Below are 13,092 nucleotides of genomic sequence, written 5' to 3'. Positions count from 1 at the left end.
TAACTGCCTCTTCTCCACATCTGCCATCTACTGCTGCAACAATCAACATCAGCAGCTAGGGAGCTTGCTAACAGTTTTCTGATTTAAAACATCAGGGGGCTGATGGTCAAACATTTACAGTGACTGGTCCTCAGTTCTGGAATTCATTTCCTACAGTAGTTCTATGGAGTTGGCCTTGCATTATGTCAGTAAACTAACTATTTCTCTGGCTTTTGCCCATGCAAGGGGAAAAAAATATGCAAATATTTTTATTTCATTTTTTAAAGAAGAATGGTAGTGTCTTGACTGTTTTTAAAAAAAAATCTGTTGTATTAAAGTGTATATGCATACTAGTATTGTAACATTTTATTAAATATAAAATCAACCTTTTGTCTTCCCGTAGATATCCAACAGGAAAGGTGGTAGAAAATTTGGAGTTTAAGGTTTTATGCTTTCTTAGGCAATCTTTTTTATATTAACTAAAAACCCTGTACATAAGTGGACTTCACACATTTCTAAAAGTCAAAACTGCAACAAGTGCTGCCTTTGTACATGCATTTGAAATAAACTCTATTAAATGTTCATGTTAAAAATGCTAACTGATTAGTTTTCAATATAATAAGTGGTAAAACAGATGATTCACTGCTATCATTAGAACAGATCACAAAGAAAAAAAATGGATAAAATTCTAATATTTTTGATTCTCTGAGTCAAGTTTAACATTTCTAGAAAAAAGTTTGTCAAAATAAACATACCAAAGTGTGCTGAACCACTGCTACTTTTACTTTGTATAGAGGTACTGCATGTCTGGGTCCCAGGTTGTGCTGTGCCTGTTCGATTTATACCCCTGTATAATTTCCTACAGGAGAGTTCATCATTGTCACTGTCATGTAGAGATGGTGTCCGAGGCCTAAAATGCCGCCATCTACATGATTTGATATTGACTAGTATCTGACTGAGGTCTTTAGAGAAAGATTTGTCCGAGGTATTTGTTTCTGAGGTATTGGCAACTTGACTGATTGAAGAGTGTTGCGTTGAGGAAAGCATTTCCAAATCCAGCTGGCGAAACGTACTGTTGTAGTCTGAATGCGCTCTGTCCAGTAGCACCCTAAAATGGAAGCGCAATAAACTTAACAGACAATAAGAAGCCAAAAACAGAGAGGTCACCACACACCAGTTTCTCATAGCAGGAATTTCTTTTGTTCATTCTAAACTCAAAATATCATGAAATACAGCCACATACTTAAATCCTATGTTACTGTAAGTGGTGTTTAATTATTTTTTATAAACTGGAACTTGTCATGTCAACGTTTCCGAATTTATTATGAACCATCTAACAAATAGCAAGGCACTCATTTATTTTTGATATTTTGCACTACAACTTGGTAGAATCTTATTGAATATTAAATTTGCAAAGTATCAGGTAGGTGAGGAGACGATAAAAATTGTTAACTTTTAATCCATAAATCCTAACTAAGCAGCAAAATGTGTCTCCAAAGGGCCAAAAAGTAAGCCAATTCCTCTCCGAGCTGCTGAATACACCAGTTCCACACACAGCCTCCCCAACCACTGAATATGCCCACAACTACATCCCCAAGAAGTGCTGAAGCTGTCACTCTCTACCTATCTAACCTCCTGGCAAAACCCTTAAGGGGCATCCAGATCCTTCCCTGATTTGTTGAAATTAAATTAAAAGATGCTGAAATTCACAGATTCCATGACAGTGTGATTTAGATGCTACCATTACCCAGAAAACAGAATTTAGGGTGCCTCCAGAATATAGCTGATCTGTTCTCATTAGGTATGGGTCTCCAGGGTAACTAAGGGAAATATCTTGGGCTTGCCAGTGGTTCCCTGTTTCAGAAACTCTGTAGAACAGCTCAGACCTGTTACCACCAGAGGAAACAGATACAGCCTTCTGATAAAGACTGACACAAACAAGCAGTATTCTTTTCAAAACACAGCACCTCTTTATTGGTGCAAATATTAAGAATCCCTAATACAATAACAAACTAAGAATCCCCTTATTGATGTTATAAAATACAAATCCTTTATAAGCTAAAACGCACCCCAAACCATGTTGTCTAACAGTTTGAGATGATCCTAAGTGATGTGTCTTGCTTCAGAGAGTTAGTCATCCACAGGTCACTGAGAGCAGTTCTTAGATCAGTGACTCTCAAACTTTTGTACTGGTGACCCCTTTCACATAGCAAGCCTCTGAGTGCAACCCCCTCTTATAAATTAAAATCACTTTTAAATATATTTAACACCATTATAAATGCTGGAGGCAAAGCAGGTGGAATGACTCTTGCTTATTTAAAATGGAAGCCAGGGATCTGGGAACTTTAAGATGGAATTTCTCTGGTATCACTACCACAGCCATTCAGGTGCTTCCATAGCAATAAGTTAATATTGTATAAATCTGAAAGCTAAGTGAAGATATTTGTTTTCTTGATTGATTAAACTATGACCTGATCAACTTATTTTAAAACACACTCATTTATAGACAGCGTAAAATATATTTAAACATGTATAGTCTTTAATTAGATATGGTAAAAATATAACACCTATATAAAGAAAAAGTAATACAGAAATGCTTCTAGACCAAGATTTTCAGAAGTAGATGCCTGAAGTAATGTTCCTTAGAGTCCATATTTAGCCGCCTAAGTGAATGTCCTGAGTATCTACCATTAACTCATTGGAAGCTGCTTTGGTACACAGCACTTTTGAAAGATCAAGTACTTAAACATGAACTTAGCTTAAGTGATTTGCTGTATCTAGGCCTTATTTGGGAGCATAACATTGAACTCCCATTTTTTGGAAGTCTCAGTCTTAAAAATTACCATGCTAGACAATCACAAAACTGTCCGCAGATTTCAGGATTACAAGTAACATGTTAGCTCACAGCAGCAATCATACATAGCTAAATTTTACAGGTATGTCAGACTGAACTTTCAGGACTTCAGTGTTTCTCAAGTAGAGGATGGTCTTTGGGTTCTGGGAGAGGGGAAACCCATTTTTAAAATCTACCATTCACCAACAAATAATTTTTATACTACAAACTCTAACCTCAACTCTGGAGTGGCAAAAGCTTTTCCCAATATCAACAATAATGGTCTATAAACAAAGAAGTAAACAGTGTCAGGATGGCTTTTACAGTGGAACAAACCAAAAGATAAAAACCAACATCAGTAAGTGAAAGGATTCCGTATGTACTATCTTTTAGGGTGCCACTGTCTTTCATTTTCACTTTTGCCCTTGTGTCAATTTTAAAATTATCCATAACTTTTTATAGCAATAATTAAGTGCAGCTTACCTTCCGCCACGTCCAACCCGTCTTCGTGCAAACCCAATACACCTTTGGGGTACAGTGAGCGTGGTTAAGCAGTATCTATAGCGGACATCTCCTAATCTTCCGTCTTTAGGACTACTCCATGGCCAGTTGCCAGTTTGGTCTAAATGAGGCTTAAAAGAATTTTAGAGAACAATTAAAAATAAGATTTATTCTATAATGATGCTCAGTCTTATAGTTTGTAGAGAAGTCTCACTTACAGCATAGTACTGACAACCTGCTTTCCTACGGAAAGCAAAAGGACCATCAGGATCATTTTCTTCCTCAGCTTCGGAAGAACCAGACATAACCTTTGAAAACACAAAGGGAGCTGGTAAGTTCGTGAGATAGATTTCTACTGCTCTTAGAAAAGAAGCAATAAACTGTAGAGATCATACTTGGGAAAGAGGTTCTTCATCTGAGCTGGGGAAATCATACTGATTCAGATCTTTAGCATTAAAGACTGGCAGTGCAGCAGGACTTGTCTGTTGAGGAGTAGCAGCAGCAGATGAAGGTAAGACTTTGGGCTTCTTCTCATATTTCCTTTTGGGTCTTATAACATCAGCTTTCTCTTGCTGCAAGAAAATAAAAGCTTAATTCACTCAGTTTAACCAACTTGTGATCATACTAAATAGCGGGTTTTCAAAAGGCTAGTGCAAAGGTGCTCAAAACTGGACTGAATTAACAGCAACACAAAGCATTTAATCAAAATTCAGATTTCTGGGCTTTAACAGCAAAGTGTTCTAATTATTTTAAGAAGGAATTAAACACTGTTAGTTCAGAGACTATTCTGCGACATCCAGTTAAGACTAAATACTACTGTGGACCACCACATCAGAACCTGACATTATTTAAGACATGGTTAGATGGGCATCATCAACATGAACAAAGCATGAAGGCATCACTATGAACACAAGTTTTCATCTGCATTGAAAGTCTCCCCCCCCCCTTTTTATTTAATAGGCATTTTTATACCACTTCCCAAAACAGTATAAAAATGACAGATATGGAAAGGAAGTTAAACTATTCTTCTAAACCTAAAAAAAGTCTGAGCACTGTGTGACTTGAGACAAAGTTAAAAAACTCCAACCCATTTCCCAGATGCCACTGAAGAGTTTTAAACCAAAGGAGAAATCTTTAATAAAAACAATTTACCCAACAGATCATTACATGGTGTAAACATGAATTTAACAGCATATTAAAATGTCTTGACAAGAAGTACTCTAGTTGCCTCTTTCAAGCTTTGCAGTAGTGTTGTATACATGGGGAAAAGAGAGTTTGGGAGCTAAAGTATATATACTTGCATATAATTGCCTAATTATGTAGTCCTATTTATCAGGTAAAGCAACATTTAGGAATTCAGCTGCTGCCATTAATAAATAGTGTGCTCTAAAAACTTGAATTACAGCAGAAATTTACCATTCTGTAAAGCTCAGACTGATTAGAACCCAACTAGAGGCATTCATCCTTTTAAGGCAGATGAAAAATTCCATATGGGCTACTGGGTAAAGGCTCTTTCAGATAAGACTTTACATTAAAGCATTACTGGTTTTTGCGGGAACCACGCCTGCCTACATCTGTATTCATTCAATACATAGCAGAATGGAACTCTGATTTTGATTTGAGTTTTTGGACATTACAGTAAATACCAGATAAAAATGCTAAATAAACTATCAATGCTTCTCTGGTTAATTGGAGAATTCAGCATCATTTGCTTTGTGTGTTTTATGTCTGCAGAATTTACAGAGCAATAGCATTTTTAAAATTCCCCCCATTTAACACACATTACTTACTCTCTATTTTTATACACATACAAACTACTATGAGGTGTAATGCATTTGAAAACTGACGTCAATAATGAATTTATGACTATATCCTTCACCAAACTGTAGGTTTTAAGTTAGTTTTTGCAGCTTACATCTTTTTGCCAGTTTTGTAAAGGTAGTTCACAGGCAAAACTATATGAACAGCATCAGCTGAAAACAGGGACCTAAACAATTCCTGATATAATCTTGCTAGAGTCATAAAATACAAGGATGGATTATCCTGATGCAAGTTTGTCATTGGCCTCTGCCAGTCCTGAGCCACTTGCTCTATACTTGCTTTGAACTTCATCATTTTGCTTTACTTCTTATGCAAGTAATCTTAACTTCAATAGAACTCTGACAATTTATACCAGCCGAGGATCTGCTAGTGTCCTTTAACGATAGGTCTTTCATTTTTTAGAAAAGGTTTTACCTTCAAAAATAAGCATAATTTCTGATATCATAGTCTAAAACCTTTTGTGTTCTGGTGACACAAGACCATAAATATTTGTTTATAAGTACCACTCCTTCACCTTGTTAACTTTGAATTCCTTCAGTTCCATAGCTTCTTGATGCTTAAATGGACTGCTATTTGTAACAGGAATGATGGGGATGGCATAGGTAGGTTTCATTGGCTGCCGCTGTGCCATAACCTCGGACATGATCTCTCCACTGTAGTCACCCAAATTATACCTGAAATTAAATTTAAAGTGCTAAATTGTCAAAAACCCTGAATATATGCATACTATTTTTAGTTTCCACCAACAGCACATGACATAGTATAACTTAGATACATTACATAGTAGTTACAATTAGAATACTACTCGCAGCTTTGGCCACCATTAAAAAGATGTATAGCTAAATCAGAAAGTCCTCAGAGGATGGTAACTAACAAAGACAACATTTAGACAATATTACTTCAGGAGAGAGATTAATATAATGGACTCTGCATTGCCTAAAGAAAAGTTGGCAAGGAACCAAATGATAGCTATCTGTAAGAACTTCAGAAAAGTTGTAGAAAATGAAGAAATAAGGGGTGGGGGTCAGAAGGGAAAAATAGAGAATTATTATTTTAGTAGGTGGGTATGTCACAAGTACTAATGACCTAAACTAAAACAAAAAAGTAGTAAGAAGTACTTTAAACAACAAGGACAAGGTGCCTGAGCCGTAATCTCATATTACAAGCTTTTATCATGCCAGCAACGGTTGGTTTTCAAACGTCATTGCACCACAATTCCCTTTTGACAACAAAAATTACTACATGACCCCAGGAGGGGTGACTGAAGCCTGAGCCCACCCAAGCCCCGTCGCCCCGGGCAGGGGGTCCAAAGCCGAAGCCCCACCGGCCCCATTAAAACGGGGTCGCGACCCACAGTTTGAGAACTGTTGTGCTATAGTATTCAGTGTCTTAAAAGAGTAAAACTTCTAGCTATACAGATATATTTCAGTTTCTGAAAGTGTCCATATAATTGGCTTAGAGTAAACATACATAAACTAAAGATCAATACTCCATGTCAGAAATCAACTAAAAAACCTCTACATCTTGCAAAGATGATATTCGCTATCATGAGGTGGGAGGGGTGAGGTATGTCTGTTGGAGAAAGTGTTGATAGGAGTGCTTGATTACATGCAAATAACTCCTACAGAACAGTGCATTATATCACTGGAGAAGGCTGCCAGCCGTTTTGCCCAGGTGGATTTTGGATCAGATGTTAAAGTGGTTGAGACAAAGAGGATGGTGAAAAAGGAAAGGAATAAAGCCTATAAATAATTTGTGATTCACTACCACACCAAAAGTTTTTGGTCTGTGTCCCTGGCATAGCAATCACTCATGGAAAAGCTTAATTTCACTTAAGAAATTTAAGATACATCAAAAGAACTCCAGGTTTCCAAAATGGGGAACTACACAAAAAATGAGAAAGCTACTTAAATGGAAGTTAAAAGAAACCGTCACAAGGAAGAAAGGCCTGCAGACTGCATGGAGACTATTTAAAAACATCATTAACAGAGACTCAAACTAAATGTATGCCCCAAATAAAAAAGAAAAAAAAACAGTAAAAGAACCAAAAAAATGCCATCATGGCTAAATTACAGAGTAAAAGAGGCGCTCAGAGGCAAAAAGGCATCCTTTAAAAACTGGAAAGTAAGTTCTAGTGAGGAGAAAGGAGCATAAACTCTAGCAAGTCAGGCATAAAAGTATAATAAGCCAGGCAAAGAAACAATTTGAAGAGGAACTAGCTAAAGATAAAAAAAAATTGCTGTTAGTTCTTGTAAGTACATCAGAAGCTGGAAGGCTGTCAGTCAGTGGGGCCACTGGATGATCAAGGAGTTGAAGGAACACTGAAGGAAACAAGGTTGTTGTGGAGAAGCTAAATGAATTATTCACAGCGGTTTTCACTGCAGAGGATGTGGGCGAGACCCCCACATCAGAGCCATTCTTTTTAGGTGACAAATCTGAGGAACTGTCCCAGATTGAGGTGTCAAAAGAGTAGGTTTTGGAACAAACTGATATATTAAACAGTAATAAGTCACCAGGACCAGATGGGATTCACCCAAGAGTTCTGAAGGAAATCAAATGTGAAACTGCAGAACTACTAACTGTGGTATGTAACCTACTGCTGAAGTCAGCCTCTGTACCAGATGACTGAGGGGTAGCCAATGTAACACCAATATTTCAAAAAGGCTTCAGAGGCAATCCTAGCAATTTTAGGCTTGTAAGCCTAAATTCAGTACAAAGCAAATTGGTTGAAACTATAGTAAAGAACAGAATGATCAGACACAGATAAACAGGATATGCTAGGGAAGAGTCAACCCAGGTTTGTAACGGGAAATCATGCCTCAATCAATCTATTAGAGTTTTTTGAGGATATGAACAAGCATGTGGACAAGGGTGATCCAGTCAATACAGTGTACTTGGACTTTCAGAAAACCTTCGACAAGGTCCCTCCCCAAGAAGCTTTGAAGTAAATTAAGCAGTAATAGGATAAGAGGAAAGGTCAGTAACTGGTTAAAAAGACAGAAAACAAAGGGGTAGGAATACATAGTCAGTTTTCACAATGGAGAGGTAAATAACCGTGTCCCCCAAGGATCTGACTGGGTCCTTGCTGATTAACACATTCATACATTATCTGAAAAATGGGGAAAACACAGTGAGGTGGCAAAATTTGCCGACAATACAAAATTACTCAAGATAGTGGAGTCCAAAGCTGACTGCAAAGAGCTACAAAGGGATCTGACTAAACTGGGTGACAAAATATCAACATGAAATTTCATCTGTCAAATGCAAAGTAATGCCGATTGGAATTACTGTTTCCAACTATACATGCAAAATAATGGGGTCTAAATTAGCTGTTACCACTCAGAGAGATCTTGGGAATCATTGTGGATAACTCCCTGAAAACATTTGCTCAATGTGCAATGGCAGTCAAAAAAAGCTAAAAAAGTGTTAGGAACCATTTGGAAAGGAATAGATAATAAAATAGAAAATATCAATATCACTATGTAAGTCTGAGGTATGCCAACACCTTGAATACTGCATGCAGTTCTGGTCGCCCTATCTCAGGGTTTCTCAAACTTTTGTATTGGTGCCCTTTCATACAGCAAACCTATGAGTGTGACCCTCCCTTATAAATTAAAAAACACTTTTTTTGTATTTAACACTTATAAATGCTGGAGGCAAAGCGGGATTTGGGGGTGGAGGCTGACAGCTTGCAACCCTCCATGCAATAAACTTGTGACCCCCTGAAGGGTCACGACCCCCAGTTTGAGAACCCCCGCCCTATCTCAAGAGAGATATTAGAACTGGTACAGAGAAAGACAACAAAAATGATTAGGGGGTATTAAACAGCTTCCATATGAAGAGAAATTAAAAAGACTGGAACTGTTCAGGTTAGAAAAGAGATGACTAAGGGGAGTTACGATAGAAGTCTCTCCATACCAGCTATGATTTTAGAAAGGGAATAAGGAAGAGTTATTTACCGCTTCACATAACACAAGAACTAGGTGTCACCCAGTGAAATTAATAGGCAGCAGGTTTAAAGCAAACATAAGGAAGTACTTCTTCGCAACGCAGAGTCAACCTGCAGAACTTGTTACCACTGGTTGTTGTGAAGGCCAAAAGTATAACTGGCACAGAAAACAGTTAGATAAGTTCATGGAGGATAGCCATTGATGGACCTATTAGCCAAGATGGTCAAGGAGGCAATCCCATGATCCGGATGTCCCTAAACCTCCCAACTGCCAGAAACTGACTGGATGACTAGGAAATGGATCACTGGAAATTGCCCTGTTCTGTTCATTCGTTCTGAAGCATCTAGCTCCGGCCACTGTCAGAAGACAGAATACTGGGCCATATGGACGACCAAGCGTCTGACCCAACAAGGCCATTTTTATGTTCTTAATAAATTTACCTATAGTTTCCGCAGTCTCCTCTTTCTAGATTTGTGCACAGTGAAAGAAACCTAAATCAAAACTGACAAAACAAGGGTGACTGGATGAAGACTAGACTAATTCCTTCCTGATTTGTAAGTATATAATTTTATATTTCATTTTCTCTTTGTAAAATGTGAAAGCATGCTATACTATAATAAAGTAATTAAGCACAAAAGTTAAAAAGTAGTCGTTTTAAAAAGAAAAGATTTACACAAGTCAAAAAGACATTTTAGTATTAGTTCTGTTTATGCAAGGGCGTGAATATTTAATGCTAAATTTTTCAAAAATGATTATGAAATACTGTCGATGTACTCTACCTTTTTTCCATAATTTCCAGTGTTAAATGCAATAACTCCCTCTTGCTTTTTTCCCTTCTCTTTATCATCTCTAGGATAGTTACAGCACGACTCAGATCTCGACGCAACTTAAGCATCTTTTCGTAAGATGCTTCATCATTCTTTCGATTCTGTGGATATAAGATGACGTTTTTCATTTCATTGAAGTTTGTTTAATTTCTATAATGAGAGTGTATCAAGCATTTTGACATGTCACAGTACAGAGAATCTTACATCTACTGCAAGTTACAAGTCACCTGCATTTATTATTGGATTTTGTAGTAACCTACAAAAAAAAAAAAAAAAAAAAAAAAAAAAAAAAAAAAAAAAAAAAAAAACAAAAAAAAAAAAAAAAAAAAAAAAAAAAAAAAAAAAAAAAAAAAAAAAGACAGTGATACTCCTGGGATACAAACTTCTGTAATTTGACTGTATAATATTTCAATTGAGTGATGCCATTAGCAGGCAAATAGTGGGTTTTTTTCCTTTTCTTTTCAAGATTCAGTATTAAAAAAGTTAAGTTGACTTAGTAATGCTTCAATACAATAAGAATGTGCCAGATTTTATATCTACTCACTTTTCGAGTCTGCATCTTTTCTGTTCGCCTTCTAAAAGCAACATAAGGATCATTTGTGCTGGAACCATCTCGCTTCTCTTGTTTTACTGCTGGGATAAGAGAGGGACCTCGACAGTTTTTCCTCTTTTTAATCCAGTACTCATACACTTCTCTAATTAATTCATCATCTTCCTTCAGAAGCAGTTTGGCCTCCTGCAGGCTGACTGGCTAAATGTAAAACCCAATGTGTTACAAGAAATAGCAACATATGAAAGTATTTTTTTTTTTTCATTTTTTATCTGAAATAATGTTGTACCTGCTGACCACTGCCCTTTTCTAGCCTGTCTATCATCTCCTCAAACTGCAAAGGAGAGATGTCCATTCTTTTCTTCAACTTATTCACAAAGGCGTCATCTTCTGAATCCAAGTCATAATCAGGCTGTTCAGCATCCAAACTAAAAGCTAAACAATACAGTGAATGTTAACATGGAAGTACTATGGAAGTATTTTGTTGCAACAACAACAAAAGTGCCTGGGATTATAGGCTATACTTTTATGGTTTGGAGAGCAAGACAGAACATGTGGTTTTTGTTCGTGGGGGGCAAAAAAAATCTATAGAACAGGTTCTCCAGTAACAACTTGATACTTTTATTAAACAGATATAAAAAGTACAGTGAGCAAGAATAAAAAGAACAAAATTAACAGAAGCATTGACACAATGCAAGCAGACATTAACTGAAGCTGACATTATAAATATAATACCTAAGCATTCAACTGCTTATCATTTACTATCCAGTATACTTCCTATAGTTCAATCTAAGAATCTGGAGTGACATCCTGGCCCTGTTGAAGTCAGGGGTTGTTTTTTTGGGGTGACTTCCAGGAAGCCAGAATTTCACCCCAATTATATGTGGTATTTCAGCAAAAAGCTTCACTGATGACTAGACTGACATCACCCAAGTTCTCCTCATCAATAACCTTGATATCTTAAATAAAACACAAAAATAAATAAAAATAAAAAAATTGGTTAAAGATCATGCCAGACGAACCTATGATAATCTAACTTTACATACAGGTAACATTTTGAAAACCGCTTTTTGTTCACAGGGCATTCAGCTTAAGAACTTCAGTTGACCTCTACTATCAGGAGAGAGCATGAGGAAGTAAATGGTCACGGAAGTAGTCAGTACTCTCAAGAAAGAGGTTTGTAAATCAGTCCCAATCTTTTATCCAGAAATAAACTGGGAATCTATTCAGTTTATGGGGCACAGGTATCATGTTCAAGATATTGCTAATTAAAGCATACAACTGTATTCCACATTAGCAAGAACTTCTGAGATGTTTTCAAGTATTGCCCCAAGTAAAGTGATGACTGTGGTGAGGTTCACATCCAAAAGGAACAGTTGAAATCTCCTAGCCAGATAAAGATGAAAACAAGCAACAGCACCCAAGTGGGCTATCTAGGCATCTAGAAGCAGTTGAAGATCCCATGAAGAATTCTAGAATGTGTTTCTTAAGAGGTGAACATACTCCATTTAATTGAAGACAATGGCTAACCGCAGCCACTGGGAGCTGCACGGGGCCATGCCCGCAGATGGTCAACGTCTACAAAATGTTTACCCTGATGGGCCGTATGTGGCCTGTGGGTCACAGGTTGCCCACCACTGGTTTACACCTTAAGATGCTGCACAAACATTAATCTTTGAAAGGAAGTTTCAACAGTAGTTCAATAGGTGTTTAAGAAATCCCTTTAATTAAATCAGTTTAGGAACATTTTGGATATAGGCTTTCACATACATTTAAAAAATATTTATACTTACGCTGTATGTGAATGAGCTGCTTTGGCATCCTAAACTCCCCAGGATATATAGATTCATAGTAAGCAATATTACTTTCTGCCTCTGGGACTGGTATAACCATATTATCCCTCTTCTCTCCATATACCTGTTGTGCCGAGATAGCTCGCTGAAGATGATGTTCCTATAAATAAAAACAAAAAGAAGGGATTTGAAAATTGACATTCTATTGAGACACCTGGTGCAAGGAGTTTACCTTACTTTCCTAGCCCACTTTTAAAAAGATAAAACATATTAGTTTCTGTGGATTTATTTATTTACATCACAAAGAAAAGACAAGACATGATAAATTAACAATACATTTTAGAGATGTTCCAAGTAACATATAACAAGGATACACCAATAAGACTTCCAGTAGGTGGCGCGCGCTCTCTCTCTCACACACACAAAACTGGAAAGCTGTAGAGTTCTCTTCTGTACAGAGGTAGCTATTTAGAAATAGCAAAAAACAACCAACCAAAATCCCTTATGGGAACAAGCAACACTATTTTGTATCTAAGGAAATATTAGGACTATTCAATGACATGTTATTTGCATGTCAAGCTAAACAAATACTTGTGGAAGTATAAAAAGATAAAATCATAGAAATGTAGGGCTGAAGGGCCCTTGAGGGGTCATCTAGGCCATGCCTTCATGCTGAGGCAGGATCAAATATACATAGCCCATCCCTGACAGTTGTTTGTCTAATCTGTTCTTAAAAACCTACTATAACAGGCACTTTACAACCTTCATTGGAAGGAAGCCTATTCCAGTGGTTTAACTATCCTTATAGTTAGAACGTTCTTCCTAATATCTAACCTAA

The 13,092-nt window shown here is 37.0% G+C and overlaps 1 protein-coding gene across 3 annotated transcripts in view; it reads right to left on the bottom strand.

Annotated features, from left to right (window-relative positions):
• EPC1 (enhancer of polycomb homolog 1) overlaps positions 1 to 13,092 on the bottom strand; it is a 108,639-nt gene that overhangs the window by 20,931 nt on the left and 74,616 nt on the right. For all 3 annotated transcript variants that reach the window (XM_026652008.1, XM_026652006.2, XM_026652007.2), the window contains exons 2-10: positions 12,255 to 12,414; positions 10,751 to 10,896; positions 10,456 to 10,662; positions 9,864 to 10,012; positions 5,649 to 5,808; positions 3,709 to 3,885; positions 3,532 to 3,621; positions 3,296 to 3,444; positions 735 to 1,087 (exon numbers count right to left, since the gene is read on the bottom strand). In XM_026652008.1, the coding sequence (XP_026507793.1) occupies positions 735 to 1,087; positions 3,296 to 3,444; positions 3,532 to 3,621; positions 3,709 to 3,885; positions 5,649 to 5,808; positions 9,864 to 10,012; positions 10,456 to 10,662; positions 10,751 to 10,896; positions 12,255 to 12,354 (1,531 nt within the window). In that variant the 5' untranslated portion in view covers positions 12,355 to 12,414. The remainder of the gene's footprint in view (positions 1 to 734; positions 1,088 to 3,295; positions 3,445 to 3,531; positions 3,622 to 3,708; positions 3,886 to 5,648; positions 5,809 to 9,863; positions 10,013 to 10,455; positions 10,663 to 10,750; positions 10,897 to 12,254; positions 12,415 to 13,092) is intronic.

The sequence above is a fragment of the Terrapene carolina genome, unplaced genomic scaffold (assembly GCF_002925995.2).
Source record: "Terrapene carolina triunguis isolate 2854851 unplaced genomic scaffold, T_m_triunguis-2.0 Scaffold111, whole genome shotgun sequence".
In the NCBI taxonomy this organism is placed as follows: domain Eukaryota; kingdom Metazoa; phylum Chordata; order Testudines; family Emydidae; genus Terrapene; species Terrapene triunguis.
The sequence above is the reverse complement of the archived record's forward strand: the minus strand, read 5'-3'. Positions and strand labels throughout refer to the sequence as shown.